A 24,063-nucleotide genomic window follows, 5' to 3' on the forward strand; every position below is an offset into this window, starting at 1 on the left:
TAGGTCGGTAGTCCCAGACTCTCGCTTCAGTGCGAGTTATAAGTGAGCTCTGCTCTCACGCCCAACGACCTTTCCGGTCGGCTCCCATGCGAGAATTATAAGTGAGCACTGTGCTCACGCCCAACGACCTTTTTAGGTCGGTAACCTCAGACTCTCGCCTCAGTGCGAGTTATAAGTCGGCCCCCACGCGGGGATCAAAAAGCAACTCCTCTGCGAAAATCATAAGCGAGCTCGGTGCCTATGCCTGACTACATTTCTGAGGGATGCGCCTCACATTGAGCGGAACATTTTCTATAATCAGGTCAGCTACATCTGGCTTTGCTTTACGCAAATTCCAAATATGCAGCAAATGCGCAGGGCAAAGGATGCGAGAGGCCATCTGCCCACTCCTACAGCGTCGATATTAACTATGAAATCAGGTTTTCCACGTCTACTACAGTTTTTAAGCTTTATATCAGTTTTACTATCCCAAAATTCATACATGAAAAGGAATCATGAAACAATTCTGGGCTCTTACATACGGGCCTGTTTCTAAGAAAATACTTGCTAGATGAAAATTGAGCAGGAGAAACTTAGCCAAAAGGGGACGGATGTACAAGCATTGCAACACAATCCAATAAGAAGGCGATACAGCCAAGGCCACAAGCAGGAACGCCGTATGGCAAAGGAGCCACTGAGACAAATATTCCCCAGGCCAGCTTTGACTCGGGGAAGGAATTGGCCCTGGGGAGTGAACACTTCCGTGTGAAGACCTGCCGGGAGATTCAGGGGCGTTCACAGCTCGAGCCAGCTCCGCGCGTAAAGATCTGATGACCGTTTGCTGCTGAGTGATGGTGCGTTGCTTATCCTCAAGGCCCGCGCGGAGGAGGGATAGCTCCTTTTCATGCTCTCGACGCAACTGTTCCTGGAGACCAAGTTGACGCTGCAGGCTAGCCTGGCACTGCTCCTTCCTTGTCTTCTCCACATCCACGCAGTACTTTGCAAGGCGATACTGGTCTTCCATGGAACGCAGAGCAGCTACCTGGCGATCTCGATCCTGAGACACGCTGTTTAGCTCGCGCTCTCTCGAGACAAGTAGCGTGTTGAGTTCGTTCACCAGCGTTCGGGAGGGTGGTTGGTCAACTTCCTGAGAAGAGGGAGGGGAATGCATCGTGTGGGGAAGCGGGTGGCGGAATGCGGGTAAGACAGCGTAAAGAAGAAGGGATAACATGGAGCAGCGACCTTAAGGCTCCTTATAAAGAGGAGTAACAGCTAGGTCAAGGCAACTGCGTGGGCGCGGTGCCCCAAGCGGCTGGCGACGCAATAAAGGAGGCATGGTATCCCAGGCGACTCGACACAAAAGTCGGTGCGTGACGCAGGAAGTAGAAGTGTGCAGAGATATGCTGAGGTCACAAAGATGTGCTGAGGCAGGAGCACGGAGATATGATGAGGTCTCAGAGATATGCTGACGTCGTAGAGAGATGCGAAGGTCTAGTCAGTCAGACTGTCGTCCTCCTTCGACTAGACTTGTGAGGGAGGCTTGTGATACGGTTGGTAATGGAGGGGCCCATGAGGAAAGGGTTGGAAAAGTCAAGGTCATATGGCGGTCAAAAGTCAAGAGGACGTGGTGGTCAATAGTCAAGGTGATGTGGCAGTCAATGGTCAGGCTGACGGGGTGGTCAAAGGCAAGCAGGTGTGGTAGTCAGAGGTCGGGTCGGCAAAGCAGCCCGATCTACAGACCTGCGGTTGGGGGCCAGGAAGTAGAAAGCGCAGGATGCAAGTCGGGATCGACAGAGCTAAGACCAAGAACTGGAAGTATAGGCCAGTGGGTCGGAATCGGCAGAGCTGATCAGAAACAACCCGATCTACAGACCTGCAGTTGGGGGCCAGAAAGTACAAAGTGATGGATGCAGGTTGAAGATCAGCGTAGCTGTGTCTAGACAGCTTGGACTGCAGGTCTGCGAGTTGGAGGCTTGGAAATGCGAATCACAGGTGCAGGCAGGTGCAAGGACACAATGGATCGGAGAAGCTAAGTAACACGGGTGCAGAGAATCTCAACGGTCCGTCGAGGAGAGTCATTACACATCAACAATGCGGGCGAAAGCAGAGGTTCCTAAAACGAAAAGATGTCCTCATAACCAGTAGTAGCCTGCCAGCTGTCCCCCACTACAAGACAACATCCATGTACGAAGGCGGAGGTTCCCAAACGGAAAGATGCTTGCGCGACAAATAGCAGCGCGACAGGTGTCCAGAACTAGGTGACAAAACCCAGCGTCTAATGTTTTTTCTGACAGGATGGCAAGCTCCAAAAGGGGGAGGCATAAAAGGCGAGAAATCCCCCATATGCAGGTACGGGCACACACTCTCTGGTCACTTTTTTCCACAACTGTTTTGCTTCTTCTTCTCTCTATTTATTCTGGGGAAAAAGGACCTGACTTGAGAGTCGGAGGGCCTGATCCGGGGACTTTTTCCCTGGGTTTCGGTCTCTAACGTGAAGGGGGAGATTGTCTGAGTGTGCGCAGGGTCCTGCAGTAGCGTCAGCCACCCGTGGGAGCTGAATCACCTACGACTTTCCGTCAACCACCGGCCCACCTCGACCAGCCTCCGTCCGACTCAGCCTCCGGACGGGATCACCATCTTTCAAAATAAGCATATTATCTTTAAATGAATATCACATCCTTTTTCCAAAAGTTGTCCTGAGCTCAAAATGTTACTCTTTATATTTGGCACAAAGAAAACATTTGAAATATATTCACGTTTTTCATTCTTCAAATGCATGAAAATGTTACCTTTGCCTTTCACCTCGATCTTTGATTCATTTCCGAAGAATATATTACTATCAACTGATTCATTAAGCTCTGCAAACATGTTTTTTTTTCCACACATATGATTGCTTGCACCAGTGTCGAGATACCAGATTGTATCTTCGCCTCTTTCATTATTTTGATATGCTAGCAGTAAGGTGTCATCTTCCTCTTTCCTTTCTTTCATATAGTTTTCTCTTTCATATACTTTATTCTCGGGCGATCTACGCATAATCCCCAAATTTGTCACAATTATAGCACTTAACTTGAGACTTATCGTACCTCGAGTTTGTGTACCCTCTTCCACGTCCTCTTGTTGAATGTTCTCCTCTTTCAGTGTTGTTGTTGGAAACCCATCCTTGCTCATTAGGACGACCTCGGTTGTATCTACGACCTCTTCCACCTTAACTTCTATTGTTATTGAAATTTTCATCTTTCTTTATCGGTTGAAGATTCGTCTTCAAGAGTTGTTCAATAATTTCTTCATTTATCTTCTTCTTTTCTTCATGGGCTTGTAATGAACCTAGGAGTTGCTCTATCATCATGGCCTGTAGGTTCTTGGTCTCTTCGATGATGGTTGTGATGCTATCAAATTTTGAATCCAATGATCGAATAATTTTCTCAATGATAGTTACTTCTTCTAGTTTCTCACCATTTCTCTTTAGTTGATTGGAAATGGTTGAGACTCTAGAAAAATAATCAGATGCCAACTCACCTTCTTTCATACGAAGAGCATCAAATTGACTTTTTAATGTCTGAAGTCATACCTTTTTTACCTTTACTTCTCCATGATATGAGACTTGGAGCTTTTCCCATGGTTGCTTGGATGAAGTAGCACTTGAGATCTTCTGAAAATCATCCTCATCTAAAGCTTGATAAATGAGGAAGAGAGCATTCTTGTCTCTCTTTCTTAAATCTTGCAGACTATCATTTTCAAGCAGAGATAGTGTCGAGTCATCACGCGGCTCAACGCAATATTTTTCTATAATTGCCTGATGTGGATATATCTTAAGGACCTAGGAGGAATTAGGAAAAAAGAAAGGGGCACTTTGGTCATTTGACTATAGCACCTCTTTTTAGGTAACTGTTCATGGAAGGACAGGGGGGGGGCTTTTGCTTGGGGTTTCTCCTCCGCCGCCAAGGGAACCAGGAAGAAAGCTTCTTCTTCAACGTCGACACTATCGCTGTAGACAAAGGGGCACACCTCCTCTTCTCTATCGTTATGGCCTCTCACGCGACCCCCGTTGCGACCACCTCTGAGTCGTATCCTTCCTTCCCCATAGCCACTGTGACGACTTCTCCTCCACGCCACCTCCTCTCCACATCGACGACCACGCTATCACCTCCACTTCTTCTCACGCACACCGCCAAGGTCACAGGTAAGGAGGGGGTCTCTTTCTCCATGCTAATCGCTGACGTTGATGCCAATGTCGTCGCTTCTGCTCTCCTCCAAAGCCAGCCACCTCCGAGGTCGGCTGCCCCTTTCCTCCAGCACCTCTGCTGCCTCATGTCCGCCATGCAACCCCCGTCGCGGATGCCACCACTACTCCCTCTTGCGACGCAGAAGTCACCTCCCTTACTCGCACGTCGTCTCCCTCTCCCTTCCGACATCCGCAGCTACCCGCCGGTAGCCTTCTCTCCTCCGCCTGTAGTTGGCCATCGTCGGCACAATGTTGCCACAGCAGACTCGTCCATCTCATAGCCCTCTCTACTGGTTAGCCCTTTGCTAGTTGGCCATGCAGTATGGCATCTCTCCCTCCTCGGCGATATCCTCTTATCCCTCGCGAGGGAACATATCCCTCCTCGACGATATTCTCTTATCCCTCCGTTCACCAGCAATGTTCCATAACTCCCGGCAAGCACTCCTCAACCGTCAGCCCCGGTGCCGGCACCTCAAATTTGTAGGTCTGGTTCTCTAGCTCTCGATCCGCATTGTCGTGCACCTCCAATGTCGATTGGGCCCTCGAGCTCTTACTGTCATTATGTTCTAACCTGACTTGTGTGATGTTTTTATGTTCCAACCTTCGTGCCGCCATTGTATCCCAGCCTACGCACTGATATCTTATCTCAGCCTACGTGCCGATGTCTTATCCCAACCTACGTGTCGATCTCATATCTCGGCCTGTGTGTCGATGTCATATCCTGGTCGGCGTGGCGCGGTGAGGTCCCGACCTGCATGTCGTCTTTTAGATCCAGACCGCATCAGGATCTGCATCGTCAAATCAAGCTCTCCAACCTATTCGGAGTCATCTACTCTTCCGGGTCACGACAACTCGAGCAGCGTCCCGACCAGCTCACCGATCCACCCAAGGGTGCCTCCCTAGGGCAGGGTATGTTTCCGTACTCACTCTCCATTCATTTTATTATTCTAGCATTAGTCTATTACTTATATACTCATTAGATCTGCCTCGAGCATCGGGGTACCAAATACTGAGGTGACCCGGTCGCTAGCTGCATGTAGCGTTGACCAGAGGACTTCTGACGACTTGGTCAATATAGAAGTTGTCTTAGCATAACCCCCCCCCCCTCCGGGACATCGCGATTCGGTCAACATTACATCCACCTCACCCGGCAGTCTGTCTGACTCAGATTCCAGACAGGATCAATTTGGTGTCGTCTGTGGGAATCTTCTTCACCTGTTCTGGAACGTTGATGACGTTGGAAGGTTCTCTACCATTATCACAGTTCCGGAGGATCCTGACGAACATATTATCTTCTCCCCTCTCTCCATGGGTATTTGGGAGTCGAGGGATTGACTTGGAGCTTCAGCTGGCTGACAAGTTAATTTTTCCATTATATTTTTTCCCCGACTCCATGGGTATTTGGGAGTCTAAGGACCGAGACAGATCCTCAGTTGGTTGGCACAGCTCCTCCATCAAGTACGTTATGGGCTCTGCTCCCTTTTTACGATTACAATATCTGCTATAGCTCCCTGATAAGAGAGTAAGATCCTAGTTCCTTGATCAAAGACTAAGGCCTTAGATATTTGAGTGGACACTAGGTGCACAGCTACCCGATCAGACATTACGGGCACAACTCCCCGATCAGACACTAGGGACACAACTCCCCGATCAAAGATTCGCAGTACAGCTTCCCGATCAGGGTGTTGGTGCGGGAAGCATCCGATGATCGAATCCAAGTTTTGATAATGGCAAAGGAATTCAAAGTTAAGATTACATGTGATCTAACAGTTTGGATAAGCTTGTAGAAAAGTCCTAAGTATACTTAGGCAAAAGTCCTAGATGCGGTTAGACAAGTAGAAAATCCTAGGGGGTGGTAACCCTAGGTCATAGGGGATGGTAACCCTATGCGAAAAGTCTTGGCAGGTCGACGGCTTTAGGCAAAAGTCCTAGGGAGTGGTAACCCTAGGTGAAAATCCTGGTATCGCGAACCAGGTGGAAGATTGGACGGTTTGGAGAGCGGGCGTCCAGCAGAAAGTCCGAAAGCATCGAGCGCCGAGCAAAAGTCCAGTCGATCTGGAGATTCACACTGGCAATAGGTAACTCTCCTGAGAGGAGTAGGTGAGGACGCGTTCCCCGCATAGGGAACAGTAGGCATCGGGTTAACCTAGGGTTTCCGGTTGGAAATCCGAAGTCAAACCTAGGATAATCCGGAGACTATCAATATTTTATTCACTATGATTATTATGTGTTAACTTTGTTTTGCAGGATATGTATTTGGGATTAACACACTTTGCAGGAACAAAGAAGCATTTTTTCACCTTGGATGAACAGTACCCGAGGCACCTCCAGGGAGCTTAGAGGCACCTCAGGTACAAGGTGGAGGCTATCTACGAGAAGGAGCTGGAGGCGCCTTCATGGGGACTGAAGGTGCCTTGAACCGCGGTTTGGAGGCGCCCTAGAGTGGCGTTGAAGGGGTCTTCTTGTGGATAACGAGCAGCGGTCAAAGCCTGATCGACAGCGGCTGAATCGGGATAAAATCTTGGGTTGGAGGCGCCTTGGAGCTTAATGGAGGCGCCTTGAACACCCTTTATAAGAATGTCCTGAGGCAACAGTAAAGACATAACCTTCTAAACCAGCCTTGCAATGAGCTGCTAACAAGACGTTCCGACGAAGCCACAACTTGACACCGACGACCCGGAGCTCAGAATCTTCAGTTTTCTATTATCGTTGGTATAATTTAGTTATTTCTTTTTAATTATTGTACTTCATCTTATAAATGTTGGTACAACGAGGACCGGCAAGAGGGGGGTGAATTGCCTGCAAGTAAAAATAACCCTCCTCAAAGCGTTTCAACTCTTAAAATAAAGCAACACTTAATAACAAAATAAAACGACAGAAAAGAAATAAAACTCAGAGTTTTAACCTGGTTACAACCAAGAGGGTTGTTAATCCAGGGCGATGAAAGGCGCAGTAAGAAACTCCTTCTTTGAAGGCGGAGAAGCCTTTTACACTTTGAGAACACAGAGGTTGCTTAAACAGAGATTACAAGAGTTGCTTTTTCGTATGATTTCGTTGTTCTTTGAAGCTGCCCGAGACCCTCTTTATATAGGGGTTCTCGAGCTTATCAGATCACCTGATCCTTCGGGATCAGGTTTGACTCGAGAGAGATCGGTCGACTGATCCCCAGGTTCGGTCGACCGAACCTACTGTACCTGCCCAGTTTTCCGTCCAGGTGCAGTCTCTGTGGATCGAGCTCAGGTTCGGTCGACCGATCCTTTTGTTCGGTCGACCGATCGGCCAACAGTCTCCAGCTGAGTTGGCCCCATCAAACTGCTCGACGTGTCTCTGGATAAACTTGGGTTCGGTCGACCGATCAGAAGGTTCGGTCGACTAATCGGCTTCACCAACGGTTAGCTTCTGACGTGGCATTCGACGTGTTTGCTGCGGTTGACTTCAGTTGAATAAGGGTTCGGTCGACCGATCAATAGGTTCGGTCGACCGAACCGTTGACAAGTCAACTCCCAGTTGACTTGCTCCGGTTCAGCTCCTTGGGTGATTGCGGCCATCCGTAATAGGGCTCACCCGAACCCAGTTCCCGGCCTTCTCCTCGAGCAGGCTTCCGTCCGGCTTCTCGTCCCTCGAACGTCGCGCACGTTTTTCTCGCTCCACCGGAGTACTCTTCCGCAGCTCTCTCGTCCTTTGGACGCACCGAACCCGTCGGCTCCCTTCCCGTGTCGTCCTTCTCGCTAGCTGCGTCTTCTGCTCGACTTCCTGGGATCAGACAAAACGCAGGACCTAACCAACTTGGTTGATCACATCAAAACTACCACGGGGTCCAACAATCTCCCTCTTTTTGATGTGCATCAACCAAGTTCAAGTTAGGGTTAAAAATAGACAAACGTAATTTTAAGAAAATTACTAAACTAACAAGTATAGCATAAATTTGCAATAACTAAAATTACAACACAGTTTAGAGAAAAATAATAAAATTTCAATTTCCTAACTCCCCTAAACTTATACTGTACTTTTATCTCCCTCTTTGATCACAGCAAAAACGGGGTGAGAACTCAAAAATATTTTAGAAAAATTTTTAACTTTAGAGAAAGAAAAAAAAAATTATTAAAAATGATTTTGCAGAAATTTGAATTTTAAAAAAAAATTAAGTAAGAATGAGGTTTGAAAAAAAATTTCCAAGTTAAACTCAATTTTTTTAAAAAAATTCTAAGTCAATTAAAAAAAAGGAAAAGTTCTAATTTCTAACAAAAAAAAAAATTTAAGTTAGAATTTAAAAAAAAATGTTTGATAAACTTTCAAAGCATTATATAATTTTTATTTTTAATGCTTTTTCAGAAAGTTAATTAAACATTTTCTTTCAATATTTTAGCTTCCAGGTCATGGCGAGGCACTAGACCTTCTTAGTTATTGGAGCAACAACCACTTCCTTAGACAAAGCGTCCATAAAGAATTTCAATGTTTAATTTTCTCACTGTAAGCTTTTAACTTTAAGAGATTAGTTTAGCACAGATTTTGGAACCCAATAAAGGTTCCTTCCTACAGGATTAGTCAAAAACTTAGGGGGTATATAATTCTTAGGAATTTTCCTAAGTTGACACTGATGCTTCCTTATATACCAGTTTAATTTTCCATAAATTTTAAGTTTTGATTTTGGAAACACATTTATCTTTAAGCATGCATCAGATTTCAATTTTTCAATTTGCAGTTTTAAATTTTCATTTTCTGATTTCAAATCTTCATTTTCTTTTTCTAATTTATCTAATTCTTTAGAAAGAGCTTTAATAAATTTAAAAGATTGAGTCGGGGTTAGATTGCGTACCTTACTTACCTGATCTGGTGACGCTCCCCCTTCACTACTGCTTTCTTCTTCTGATGTTCCGATCCTCCCCCTTCATCGATGCTCATCTTTGAGCTTGACTCTTCTTCTGACTGATGGTTAGCTAGTAGAGCTAATCCTGCGAATTCTTCGACTTCTGACTCAGAGGATGAAGAGTCATCTCATGTCGCCTTCAGATTTTTGTGCTTTGGTCGAGCTGGTTTCTTGCTTCTTTCCTTATCTTTCTGTTTGCTCTTCAATTTTGGGCAATCATCCTTGATGTGCCCTTCTTCGTTGCAATTGTAGCACCGGACTGTCCTTCCTTTTTGATGACGTTTACTTGACTGCGATCTAAACTTGTTACATTTAAAAAACTTATTAAAACGTCTTACCATTAACGCAGCTTCGTTTTCGTCGATTGACGCTTCGGAGTCGGGATCGTCCTTTTCAGCTCGTAGAGCAATGTTGAGGTTCGACTTCTCTACTGGTTTTTCTGCAAGTCGAGACTCGTGAAGTTCGAAAGTTGAAAACAAGTTTTCTAAGCTACTTACCTCAAAGTCCTTAGAGATGTAGTAAGCATCTACTAAGGACGCCCATTCTGAATTCCTCGGGAAGGCATTGAGTGCGTATCTGATGGAATCCCGGTTGGTTACTTCTTCTCCAAGGTTCGTTAGTTGCGTTATCAGCTCCTTGATTCTTGCTTGGAGTTGCGCTACCTTCTCACCATTGTTCATCCGGAGGTTTGTTAGTTGTGTTCGGAGGATGTCGCGTCGTGCCAGCTTCGCTTCAAAGGTACCTTCGTGAAGCTCCAGGAATTTCTCCCAGAGATCTTTCGCTGAGACGTAGCTTACGATCCTACTTACCTCCTGAGGTGGCAGAACGCTGAGGAGGTGGAATTCAGCTTTTCCGTTGGCGACAAAATCAGCTTGCTCCTTCTTGCTCCACGTGTTTTCTTCTTTGTCTTTAGGAGCTGCAAAACCATATTTCATAGTAATTAAAATATCAAAGTCTGTTTTAAAGAATACCTCCATTTTTCGCTTCCAAGTAGCGAAATCTCCATCGAACTTTGGGGGATGAATGTTCACGCCAGCCATTGTCTTGATCGTAGTGCTTCAGTTGGCGATTAGTCATTCTGAGGTGATCAGGCTCTGATACCACTTGTTGGTACAGCGGGGACCGACAAGAGGGGGGTGAATTGCCTGCAAGTAAAAATAACCCTCCTCAAAGCGTTTCAACTCTTAAAATAAAGCAACACTTAATAACAAAATAAAACGACAGAAAAGAAATAGAACTCAGAGTTTTAACCTGGTTACAACCAAGAGGGTTGTTAATCCAGGGCAATGAAAGTCGCAGTAAGAAACTCCTTCTTTGAAGGCGGAGAAGCCTTTTACACTTTGAGAGCACAGAGGTTGCTTAAACAGAGATTACAAGAGTTGGTTTTTCGTATGATTTCGTTGTTCTTTGAAGCTGCCCGAGACCCTCTTTATATAGGGGTTTCTCGAGCTTATCAGATCACCTGATCCTTCGGGATCAGGTTTGACTCGAGAGGGATCGGTCGACCGATCCCCAGGTTCGGTCGACCGAACCTGCTGTACCTGCCCAGTTTTTCATCCAGGTGCAGTCTCTGTGGATCAAGCTCAGGTTCGGTCGACCGATCCTTTTGTTCGGTCGACCGATCGGTCAACGGTCTCCAGCTGAATTGGCCCGATCAAACTGCTCGACGTGTCTCTGGATAAACTTGGGTTCGGTCGACCGATCAGAAGGTTCGGTCGACCGATCAGCTTCACCAACGGTCAGCTTCTGACGTGGCATTCGACGTGTCTACTGCGGTTGGCTTCGGTTGAATAAGGGTTCGGTCGACCGATCAATAGGTTCGGTCGACCGAACCGTTGACAAGTCAACTCCCAGTTGACTTGCTCCGGTTCGGCTCCTTGGGTGATTGCGGCCATCCGGAATAGGGCTCACCCGAACCCAGTTCCCGTCCTTCTCCTCGAGCAGGCTTCAGTCCAACTTCTCGTCCCTCGAACGTCGCACACGTTCTTCTCGCTCCACCAGAGTACTCTTCCGCAGCTCTCTCGTCCTTCGGACGCACCGAGCCCGTCGGCTCCCTTCTCATGTCATTCTTCTCGCTATCTGCGTCTTCCGCTCGACTTCCTGTGCTCCTAAGTTCCTGCACACTCAGACACAGGGATCAGACAAAACGCAGGACCTAACCAACTTGGGTGATCACATCAAAACTACCACGGGGTCCAACAGTAAATACTTTAACGAAATTATAGTTGTTGTCCAACGTAAACGCTCAACGAGCGTGGACCTTGGAGTAGGAGTTGCCACAGGCTTCGAACCAAGTAAACGACCTGTGTTAGCGTGTTGTGTTTTCTTTTATTCATTTCCGCTGTGTTATCTCGATCAAGTTTTAAATCGAACGAAATATCCACGAGCGCTATTCACCCCCTATCGCTTCTCGATCCAACAATTAGTATCAGAGCGGAGTCGCTTCGATTTGGTGCAACCACCAATCAAGTATTTTTTTGTTGTTATTTTCAGTTTTACGGAGTCAATTAGAATTAGCTTAATAGCTACATTCTAATTCTTTTTCCGAATCGCTTTTTGCTCGAAATTGGTGCAACATCACTCGAGCTCGTTACTTTAACTTTTTCCCACACTACTAATTCAAGACCTAGTCTTGGGACACCTTTTTTTTCTTTCCTTTCTTGCATATTAATTAAATGGCCCAGCAAGAAGGTTACATCACCGTTCATCCCCCGCTCTTCACTGGAGAAGATTTCAGGTACTGGAAAGGACGAATGGAGACTTTTCTAAAAATCCAGTTGGAGATGTGGATGATCGTCAAGACTGGGTTTCAACTGCCAACCGACGAAGACAGCAAGCCTACACCCTGCAGAACTGGGAACCATCTCTAATCAAGAAGGTGGAAGCCAATGCCAGATCGACCTGCACTCTCCAGTGTGGATTGACCAAGGAGGAGCTCAACAGAGTTGGTCCGTTTTCAATCGCAAAAGTGATATGGGATAAGTTGATCGAAATGCACGAGGGCACCTCCGACACCAAGGTAAGCAAAAGAGATTTGTTGTTTAATAAACTATACAATCTCAAAATGCAGGAAGGAGAGACAGCAAGTCAACTCCACGCACGTATTCAAGACATTCTCAACTCCCTCCACGCGATCGGGCAAATGGTCGAGAACAGGGATATAATAAGGTATGCTCTCAACGCGTTTCCGAGGAGTACCTTGTGGGCATTAATGGTAGATGCCTACAAAGTCTCCAAGGACTTATCTTCTATAAAATTAGATAAATTATTCTCTAAGTTCGAATTACATGAGCAGACTAATGCACAACCAACCGAGAAGGGCATTCCTTTGGTTGCAGGTACAAGCAGAACACGCGAACCAAGACCAAGGCGTAGAACCGAACCAGAATCAGATGAAGAACCTGACTCAGACGATGAAGATGACGAACTAACGGCTAAACTCATCAACCTTGTAAAAAGGCTCTACAAGAAGAAGAAGGGGTTCAACAAAAGGGACCTCAAGAAGGCAGTCCAGTCCAAGGAAGCACAATCAAGCTCAAAGGTAAAATTTGAAGTGACGTGCTATGACTGCAACCAGAATGGACACATCAAAGCCAACTGCCCCAACCAAAAGGAGATAAAGAAACAAAGAAGGAAAAAGGTCTTGAAGGCAACATTCGAAGAATCTTCCTCAAAAGACGACGACGATGAACTCGATCAGACGAGTCTCCTTGCACCGATGGCCTGGGACCAGACCAATATGTCCAAGAGCGAGAGCAAATCAGAAGCTGAATCGGAAAGAAGCCACGGATCCGTATCCATTTCCGAAGGGTCTGACCCCGTTGTAAGTATTCCACGCTTAAATAATTTAGTTAATTATTTGTTACGTAAATTAGAAAAATCCAATATTCGGATCAAGTCACTTTTGAAAAAGGTGACAACCCTTAAAGAAGCGACCAACTCCAAATCCTTGTCTGAATCCGTTCAGACTGGAACCTCAACTCAAGTCCAAAAGCTTGAGGAAGAGAATTCCAACCTGAAAATTCAAGTCAAGGATTTGAAGATCGCGTTGGAACGGTTCACTTTGGGTTCCAAGAATCTTGACCTGATTCTTGAAAAACAAAAGGCTGTATACAACAGATCCGGAATTGGATTCAAGCCTAAAAAGAAGTATAGATCATATTTATCATTAGTCAACAGAACAAATAGAAAAGTGGTCCAAGCATGGGTACCCAAGTCTAACTTGGTCAATCAAGTTGGACTTGGTCAATATTGGGTTCCCAAGGATCAAGTACATTACCTTGATAGACCATATCGAGGCTATGATCCAGGGGGACCAAAAGAAAAACCATATTAATAAATAGATAAATAATTAAAAGAAAATAATTAAAATACAATTAAATTAAGAAACTTTAACCCAATCTATAAATTAATAATGTAGGGAGACTCCAGAATAGCTGGCACCTCCAAAACTAACCTACCCGGCAGGGTAATCCAAACCAAGCTACCCAGCAGGGTAATTAGGGTTAGAACTAAGAGGGCTAGGTTTAACTTGACCTACGGTACTGGTGAAGTTTTGAATGATAGTATGTTAGGGAAGCTTAGTTTATGCATGTCTAGGAAGATATGGCTTCGACCTCGTGCATTTGGCTAAGTGGAACTGACCGAATCTACCCTCTACAGATCCTAACTAGTTAAACCAATGTTTTGTACTAAGTTCAGTGGATATGACTATTTGGAAAACTTCGAAGGCATGGTTACTTTAATGATGTCCAAGTGACTCACCATAGCTCAAAGGTTTATCCAAAGAATACCTATTTGCTGAGCCCAAAGTCAAACCTGAATCAAACACAAAGTTAAACCTAACCCTATAACTGAACCAAATTCATCTCACAAAAATTATAAGATCCTCTGATTGAAAAATTTAGATTGGGTGAGATGAATAAGGATTAAATTTAAAATTAATATTAAAATCTTTAAAAAAAACTTATTTAAAAATTTGTTAAATACTTATTTAAAAATATTTTAAAAACTTATTTAAAAATCTTTTAAACATATTTTAAAAACTTATTTAAAAATCTTTTAAAAACTTATTTAAAAAATATTTTTAAAACTTATTTTAAATTTTTTTTAAAACTTATTTAAAAAATCTTTAAAAAAATTATTTAAAAATTTTTTTAAAACTTATTTAAAAAATCTTTTAAAAATCATTTAAAAACTTATTTAAAAATCTTTTTAAAAACTTATTTAAAAATCTGTTAAATACTTATTTAAAAAATCTTTTAAAAAAATATTTAAAAATCTTTTTAAAACCTAATTAAAAAATCTTTTAAATACTTATTTAAAAATATTCTAAAAACTTATTTAAAAATCTTTTAAACTTATTTAAAAAATCTTTTAAATACTTATTTAAAAATCTTTTAAAAACGTATTTAAAAATCTTTTAAACTTACTTAAAAAAGCTATTAAAAACTTATTAAAAATCTTTTAAACTTATTTTAAAAATCTTTTAAAAACTTATTTAAAAAATCTTTTAAAAACTTATTTAAAAAATCTTTTAAAAATCTTTTAAAAACTTATTTAAAAATATTTTAAACTTATTTAAAAAATATTTTTAAAACTTATTTAAAAATCTTTTAAAAAACTTATTTAAATTTTTTTAAAAACCTTATTTAATCTTTTAAAAACTTATTTAAAAAATCTTTTAAAAACTTATTTAAAAATATTTTTAAAACTTATTTAAAAAATCTTTTAAAAACTTATTTAAAAATCTTTTAAAAACTTATTTAAAAATCTTTTAAACTTATTTTAAAAATCTTTTAAAATCTTATTTTAAAAACTTTTAAAAACTTATTTTAAAATCTTTTAAAAACTTATTTAAAAATCTTTTAAAAACTTATTTAAAAATCTCTAAAAAACTTATTTAAAAATCTTTTAAAAACTTATTTAAAAAATCTTTTAAAAAACTTATTTAATAAATCTTTTAAAAACTTATTTAAAAATATTTTAAAAAACTTATTTAATAAATATTTTTTAAAACTTATTTAAAAAATCTTTTAAAAATCTTTTAAAAAACGTATTTAAAAAATCTTTTAAAAACTTATTTAAAAAACTTTTTAAAACTTATTTAAAAATCTTCTAAAAAATTATTTTAAAAATCTTTTAAAAACTTATTTAAAAATATTTTAAAAACCTATTCTAAAACTTATTTAAAATATTTAAAAAAAACAAAAAACACAAAAAAACAAAAAATATGAAAAGGCGCCTGATGAGGGTGCCTCTGCGATAGAGGCGCCCTCTACGATAGGCGGGAAAACTCCCGCCAAAATCATCTGATTGGTCCGAGGCGCCCTAAACTCTTTATTGGAGGCGTCTTCAACGTGCTTGGAGGCGCTTTCAACACAGAAATAGGCAGCGAACAGAGAGTTCGCTGCAGTTTGTCTTCTTGCCGAAACCTTGGATTCAAGGCGCCTTAACCTCAAATTCTACCCTTCAACTCTTTCAAATACCCTACAATGCTTCCTAGGTATACTCTAAACTATCTGAAATCATCTTTTATATAGTTTTAGTGATTATTTTGAAAATCTTTATGTATATGGTTGAAATTAGGAAACAACGCAATGTTGCGTCCACCTCGAGTACGACCCCGTCCACCGACGTTAGATTCCCTACTGAGCAGCATAGGATTAGTTTTTCTCAGCATTCATACTCTGTCATTAAGTGTAGATACCTAAACAGACCATGTTTCATGACTTATTGTCCATCTGTTATAGAGATGATTGCCCATTATCAGTTGGACAGACTAGTTTACTGCAGTCATGCAGTAAACAGAGATCTATGTGCCTAGTTTTTTAACAACCTTGAAAAGGTTGATGATTTGGTCTATTCCACCCGGGTTGGTGGATAGGACATCTAGTTTACACCTGCCTTATTACACACTAGCTTAGATCTTAGACAGTCAGCATCTTCTTTCCTGTGTTACCCTAGTAGGGATCTGCCCTTTGGCGACCCCTACTCCCACATTACTCTAGATACACTCTACGAGTACTTTTTTGGTGGGGAGAGACCACTTGGAGTCTCTGACTTTAGGTCGATGTCTCTCAGAGTTGAGGACTATATCATGTATAGAGTCCTCACTGCATGCATACTACCCATCACATCTCGGGACGTCCCAAAGATGCGACCATCCCATTCCTTCTTTTTGTACGCATTATGTCATCATTTAGAGATAAACATTGCATTACATATTTTCTCAAACTTAGTTCATGCAGCGAGTCTTGTCACATCCAGAGTAGTTCATATGCCCTACTGTCATATACTGACATCTATATTTTCGACGATTAAGGGCATAGATGTGACACGGGGGGCGGTCCTTCCCCTTACCCGTTACGATGAGTATGAGTTGGGTTCTCTTAGGCTAGCGCATATAGATGTCACTGCTCAGGGGGTCCTAGCATGGGTGGGCAGGCCTCCGCCAGTCGACCCAGCCGAGGATGAGCCAGTTGCTCCGAGAGGGCCCGAGGCAGACACCGAGTTCTTTGCCTTCTTTGCTCCAACCGAGGGGGAGGACGTATTAGAGTTCACAATCGAGGATTTTCATGGACAGCCCTCCAGTTTGGCAGGGCCCTCAACCTCGACTCGACGATTCACCTCCTTATCTGTCGAGGACCAACTCACACGTCTCGAGGCTTACTCCGCTCAGACACGACGGCTTATGCTGGATGAGTTTCGCATGCTTCGCACAGAGGTAGCTTCCGGCTTTGCCTCTCTTCGTTAGGGACAGCCTACTCCTGAGCAGCCTCTTGCACCACCTCCAGCTGACGACCCTCTAGCTGATGATCCTACTTACTGATACTATCTTTTCATGCATTGTACTTTGGACTGTAGACATAGACACTTTCATTTGCTACTATTATCTAGTTACACTTTTGTCGATTAGAGTTTAGTTACACCACCTAACTTTCTGCTTACTAGTTTTTTATAAGTTACTTAGTTCGGCACATCTAGTTAAACTCTTGCTTAGTTTCTTTTATAAAACTTCTAAGAAAAATGTTGATTTCAAAATTCTAACTTTATTAGATTTTCAAAATTGGACTTAGCCTAGGAACTTACCTTTAGATATCATGTTCCCCTAGGTTTTAGCCAAAGCATCTCACAAACACGCTAGGCATAACTTGCTTGTGTTTGTAAAACTTAGAATGGCGTGAGATGCATAGGGTACAACCTAGACTTCAGTATGCTTATCTTTGCGCATCGCAGGAAGTCTGGACGTTAAATACCAAAAATACAGTAATCGAGTTAAGTAATCCTGACTTAGTCAAATCTAAGTAGAGTGTCAACTTAACTTGACTAGCCAAGTGAAAGTTGTTACCTTCTGGGTAAACAGTTAGTAACTAATGGTTAGACATTTGACCCAGGAGATAAAATAAATACTCATGCTTGGACATTAGGACTACTTGAATTTAAATGAACGACCTTAATTCAAACGTTTACAAGTTAAGCTCCTCCCTCTCTGCAGCTAAATTTAACTAAGTCTTTCAAACTAAATATTTCAACGTTTGCTATATTTTCCAATAACTTCTCAAAAGGCCTATTTAAAATTTTAGCTAAATGCCCTCTATAGCCATTTTCAAATGCCTTCAAACTTAGCCAATTTTGAGAAAAATTCTATAAATCTAACTTTTCTCAAAAAGTTTTTTTTTCAAAAGTTACCTAAGTACTTTTTTCAAATTTGGCTGTTTCAATATAACTAAGTCTTTTTCTCAAAAGCTTCTCCTAAGTATTGTTCCAAAAAAATGCCTTTTCAAAATTAGTTAAGTTTTTTTTTAACTCCTCTCCTTAAAACCAAGGATTTAACAAAAGTATTTCTTTTTATAAAGGTTTTCATATTTTAGCTAAGTTATTTTTCAAATCAATATCATCTTCTCTTAGCTAAAGTAACTTTCAATTCCTTATTTTTAAAGGAAGAAGATTTTTTCTTTCACCTAGCTAAATAATTTTACGAGACAACCTCTAAGAAGACTAAGTGCTTATCAAAGTATTTCTTAGCTAAGTGTTTATCTAACATTATTTTATTTATCTTTTTGAAAAATTAAAATTCATTATGAAAAGTTAAAGGTTCACAATACTAGCTAAGGTTGTTTATCACTCTTTCTTCTCTAACTCTCTTGATTATTTTGATGTATGACAAAGGAGGAGAGTATAAAGGAAATTCAAAGCAAAATTAAAATTTTGATAATTTAAAAGGGGAGCTATGATTAAGGGGGAGCTTTGTATATGTTTTTCATGCTAAATTATTCTTTTCGCGATCACTGTCTTTCTTTATTGTCTTTTTATTTAACTTTGAATTTCGGTTACCATAATCAAAAAGGGGGAGATTGTTAGTGTGGGAAACATCCGATGATCGAACCCAAGTTTTGATAATAGAAAAGGGATTCAAAGTTAAGATTACGTGTGATTTAATAGTTTGGATAAGCTTGCAGAAAAGTCCTAAGTATACTTAGGCAAAAATCCTAGCTGCGATTAGGCAAGTAGAAAATCCTAGGGGGTGGTAACCCCATGTTGAAAGTCTTGGTGGGTCGACGACTTCAGGCAAAAGTCCTAGGGGGTGGTAACTCTAGGCGAAAATCTTGGTGTCACGAACCAGGTGGAAGACTAGACGAGTCGGGGAGCAGGCGTCCAACAGAAAGTCCGGAAGCATCGAGTGCCGAGCAAAAGTCCAGTCGATCTGGAAGATCACACTGGCAATAGGTAGTTCTCTTGAGAGGAGTAGGTGAGGACGCGTTCCCCGCAGAGGGAACAATAGGCGTCGGGTCGACCTAGGGTTTCCAGTTGGAAATCCGAAGTCAAACCCAAGATAGTCCAGAGACTATCAATATTTTATTCACTATGATTATTATGTGCTAACTTTGTTTTGCAGGGTATGTGTTTGGGACTAACATATTTTGCAGGAACAAAGGAGCATTTTTTCATCTCGAATGAACAGTACCCGAGGCGCCTCCATGGAGCTTGGAGGCGCCTCAGGTACAAGGTGGAGGTTGTCTACGAGAAGGAGATGGAGGCGCCTTCATGGGGACTGAAGGCGCCTTGTACCGCGGCTTGGAGGCTCCCTGGAGTGGCATTAAAGGCGCCTTTAGGTGGATAATGAATAACGGTCAAAGCCTGATCGACAACGGCTGAATCGGGATTAAATATTGGGTTGGAGGCGCCTTAGAGCTTAATGGAGGTGCCTTGAACACCCTTTATAAGGATGTCTCGAGGCAGCAGTAAAGACATAACCTTCTAAACCAGCCTTATGCAACGAGCTGCTAACGAGACATTCCGACGAAGCCACAACTTGACACCGACGACCCGAAGCTCAGAATATTTAGTTTTCTATTGGCGTTGGTATAATTTAGTTATTTCTTTTTAATTATTGTACTTCATCTTGTAAACACTTTAACGAAATTATAGTTGTTGCCCAACGTAAACGCTCAACGAGCGTGGGCCTTGGAGTAGGAGTCGCCACAGGCTCCGAACCAAGTAAACGACCTGTGTTAGCATGTTGTGTTTTCTTTTATTCATTTTTCCGTTGTGTTATCTCGATCAAGTTTTAAATCGAACGAAATAGTCACGAGCGCTATTCACCCCCCCCCCCTCTCTAGCGCTTCTCGATCCAATACAGGGTCTAGGGGCTTTGCTCTTTGATTACAGGCTAGGGGCCTTACTCTTCGATCAGGGACTAGAGGCCTAGCTCCCTAGTCAGATGTGTTATAGGCTCTGCACCCTTCACCATGGGGCTTTACATTCTCTCACTGTTATAGGCTCTGCACCCTTCACCATGAGACTCTGCATCCTCTTACTACTATAGGCTCTGCACCCTTCAATATATGGCTCTACATCCTCTTACTGCTATAGGTGCTGCACTCTATTACTACTATATGCTTTGTACCCTCCATCTATGGGGATTTTGCATCCTCTTACGTCTATAGGCTCTACTTCCTTCTATTGTTATGGACTCTGTTCCCTTATATTGCTATGGGCTTCACTCCCTTTAACGGTTAGAGCTCAGATTATTCTCTCCCTGACTCTGCAGACATTTGGGAGTCAAGGGATCGATACTATTTCTCTCCTTGACTTCACGGGGATTTCAGAGTTGAGGGATCAAGTCAGATCCGCCGCCGGTCGATACCACTCCGCGATCAGGTATGATAAAGGCTCTGCTCCCTTATATTGCTACGGGCTCCTCTTCTATGGACTTCAAGGCTTCGCCTCCCCCGTTCAAGGTTGAGTTATCGCCACTGGTCTCGGACTGAAGTATCTCTACTGGTCCTAGACCAGAATATCACCATCGGTCTCGGACCGGAGTATTACCAACGTCCTCCCAGTCAAGCTCCAAACTATAGCCCTGGTGTGAGTTATAAGCGAGCATGCTCTCGCGACCAATGACCTCCCGGTCGGGCTCCAAACTCTCGCCCCAACATGAGTTATAAGCGAGCATGCTCTCGCGACCAACGACCTCCCAGTTGGATTCCAGACTCTCATCCCAGCGCGAGTTATAAGCGAGCATGCTCTCGCGACCAATGACCTCCCGGTCGGGCTCCAAACTCTCGCCCTAACGTGAGTTATAAGTGAGCATGCTCTCACGTCTTCAGACTCTCGCCCCAACGCGAGTTATAAATGAGCATGCTCTCACGCCTCCAGACTCAGCGCGAGTTATAAGTGAGCATGCTCTTGCACCTCCAAACTCTCACCCCAGTGCAAGTTATAAGCAAGCATGCTCTCACGCCCCAACGACCTCTCGGTCAGGACTCCAAACTCTCGTCCCAACACGAGTTATAAGCGAGCATACTCTCACACCCCAATGAACTCTTGGTCGGGACTCCAGACTCTCGCCCCAGCGCAAGTTATAAGTGAGCATGCTCTCGCACCCCAATGACCTCTTGGTCGGGACTCCAGACTCTCGTCCCAGCGCGAGTTATAAGTGAGCATACTCTCACACCCCAACGACCTCTCGGTTGGGATTCAAGTCTCGCCCTAGCACGAGTTATAAGCGAGCATGCTCTCACTCCCCAACGACCTCTCGATCGGGATTCCAAACTGTTGCCCTAGTGCGAGTTATAAGTGAGCATGCTCTCATGACTAATGACCTCCTAGTCTGTATTTCAAATTCTCGCCCCAATGCAAGTTATAAGCGAGTAGGGCTCTCGCGCACAACTAGCCGGTCAGGTTTCCCTCCTAGTTGGTGTCAGACACTTGCTTCACTCGTTGTTGTACCCGACATTCACCATTCGCGTTTTGCTCACCGCTGTTGCTCGGTTGACACTCACCGCTCACTCGCTGCTCTGCCCGACACTCATCACACTCACTTCACTCGCCGCTCTACCCAGCACTCACCATTCGCATTTCGTTGATTGTTGTTACTCGGTCGGCAATCATCTCACTCGTCGCATTGCTTGATACTCGATTCTCACTCGTTGCTCGACTCAAGGGCTCTGCTCCCGTTCGCCTTCGATTTCATAGGCTTTACGCCCACTCCGCTCACGGGATCTGCTTCCACTCACGGGATTCGCTTTCGTTCGCCATCGATCTCTTGGCTTGACCCGCTCAGCATTCTCCCTATTGCCCGATCGACATTTTTCGGTCGCCCGATCGCGGTTACTGTCGCTCGGTCAACATTTTCTCGATCATGCGCTTGACACAGCTCGCCCATCATCTTTCGACCCGCTCGGTCCATACCGTGCACCCATTGTCTTTCCATTGGCTCGACATTTTCCCGAGTGCTCGGTCGGCATTTCTTCAATCTTCCTCTCAGCACTACTACGCACGCTCGACATTCGCTGGGCATTCGCTAGGTACCATTCGGGCATTCGATCAAATTCTCTCAGTCAACTTTCCATACTCTCTCCCAAGAGCGAGTTATAAGCGAGTAGGGCTATCATGGCCAACGACCTCTCGGTAGGGCACAACAACTAGTCAGCCGGGTTCTCTCCATGGTTAAGTGCTAGTCTCAGTTGTCGTTCTATTCGAAGCTGGTAGCATGGTCGACATTCATCTCATTCATCGCTCACGTCTCATTCTCCGCTCTGCCTGGCACTCATCATTCGCGACTCACTCGTCGCTCTACCTTGCACTCGTCGGTCGCGTCTCATTCGTCGCTCTGCCATGCACCTACTGCTCGTGTCTCACTCATAGCTTTGCTCCACATTCGCTGCCCCGCCGACACCTATTTTTTACTTCTCGCTTGGCATTTGCATAATTGCCCGATCTCTCTGCTCAACATCGTCCAACCTTCTTCTTGATATCACTCGGTCTCCCTCGACATTCGGTCGATTGCTTACTCAGCATACACTCAGCATTTTTTCTCATCACTCACTCGGTATTACTTCTGTCACTTACTTGGCATCGCCATAGTTACTCGTTTGACGTTATACCACAAACCTAGTGATCGGACTCTACATTCAGGATGGATTTCGCTTTTCGTTTGGTTGGATCTAGTCAGTCAGACTTGCACCTCATTCGATTAGACTTGAAGGGGAGGCTTGTGATGTGGATATATCTTAAGGACCTAGGAGGAATTAGGGAAAAAGTGAAGGGCACTTTGATCATTTGACTACAGCACCTCTTTTTAGGTTACTGTTCATGGAAGGAAAAGGGGGGCTTTTGCTTGGATTTTCTCCTCTGCCACCAAGGGAACTAGGGAGAAAGCTTCCTCAACGTCGACACTGTCGCCGTAGACAAAGGAGCGCACCTCCACTTCTCTGTCGCCGTGGCCTCTCACGCGACCACCGTTGCTAACGCCACCGCCAGTCGAGCGGCAACCGCCTCTAAGTCGTCTCCTTCCTTCCCCATATCCACTGTGACGCCTTCTGCTCGAGACCACCTCCTCTCCACGTCGATGACCACGCTATCACCTCCACCTCTTCTCACACACACCGCCAAGGTCACAGGTAAGGAGGGGGTCTCTTTCTCCACGCCGATCGCCGACGTTAATGACGACGTCGCCGCTTCTACTCTCCTCCGAAGCCGGCCACCTCCGAGGTCAGCTGCCCTTTTCTTCCAACGCCTCCGCTGCCTCACGTACGTCTTGTGAACCCCGTCGCAAACGCCGCGACTGCTCCCTCTCACGACGCAACAGTCACCTCCCCTACTCGCACACTATCTCCCTCTACCTTTCAGCACCCGTAGCTACCTGCCGGTAGCCTTCTCTCCTCCGCCTGCAGTTGGCCATCGTCGGCACAATGTTGCCGCATCAGACTTGTCCATTTCATAGCCCTCTTTGTCGGTTAGCCCTTTGCTAGTCGGCCACGCAGTATGTCATCTCTCCCTCCTCGGCGATATCCTCTTATACCTCACGAGGGAACATAGCTCCTTTCACCAGCGCTGTTCTATAACCCCTCACAAGCACTCCTCAACCATCCGCCTTGCTGCCGGCACCTCAGATCCTTAGGTTCGGTTCTCCGACTCTTGATCCGCATTGTCGTACGCCTCCGATGTTGATCGAGCTCTCGCTGTCATTATGTTCTGACCTGACTTGTGTAATGTTTTTATATTCTGACCTTCGTGCCTCCATTGTATCCCGGCCTACGCATTGATGTCTTATCTCAGCGTGCGCACCAATGTCTTATCCCGGCCTGCGTACCGATGTCTTATCCCGGCCTATATGTCGATCTCATATCTTGGCCTACGTGCCGATGTCATATCCCGACAGGTATGGCGCGGCGCGGCGAGTTCCCGACCTACATGTCGTCTTTCGGATCCAGATCGCATCCGGCTCCGCATCATCAGATCCAACTCTCCAACCTGTTCAGAGTCATCTACTCTTCTTGGTCACAACAACTTGAGCAGCGTCCCGACCAGCTCACCGATCCACCCGAGGACGCCCCCTGGGCCAAGGTACGTTTCCGTACTCACTCTCCATTCATTTTATTATTCTAGCATTAGTCTATTATTTATATACTCGTTGGATCTGCCTCGAGCATCGACGTACCAGAGACCGGAGAGACCCGATCGCTAGCTGTAGGTAGCGTTGACC

At 44.0% G+C, this 24,063-nt stretch overlaps 1 protein-coding gene across 1 annotated transcript in view; it reads right to left on the reverse strand.

Moving 5' to 3' along the window:
- Positions 1–4,612: 4,612 nt before the first annotated feature.
- The window catches only part of LOC122006095 (boron transporter 4-like), a 33,647-nt gene continuing 14,196 nt past the window's right edge, over positions 4,613–24,063 (reverse strand). Inside the window, exons 13-14 of the mRNA XM_042561446.1 lie at positions 22,571–22,596; positions 4,613–4,757 (exon numbers count right to left, since the gene is read on the reverse strand). Coding sequence (XP_042417380.1) covers positions 4,613–4,757; positions 22,571–22,596 — 171 coding nt within the window. The remainder of the gene's footprint in view (positions 4,758–22,570; positions 22,597–24,063) is intronic.

This window comes from Zingiber officinale, chromosome 1A, assembly GCF_018446385.1.
Source record: "Zingiber officinale cultivar Zhangliang chromosome 1A, Zo_v1.1, whole genome shotgun sequence".
Classification (NCBI taxonomy): domain Eukaryota; kingdom Viridiplantae; phylum Streptophyta; class Magnoliopsida; order Zingiberales; family Zingiberaceae; genus Zingiber; species Zingiber officinale.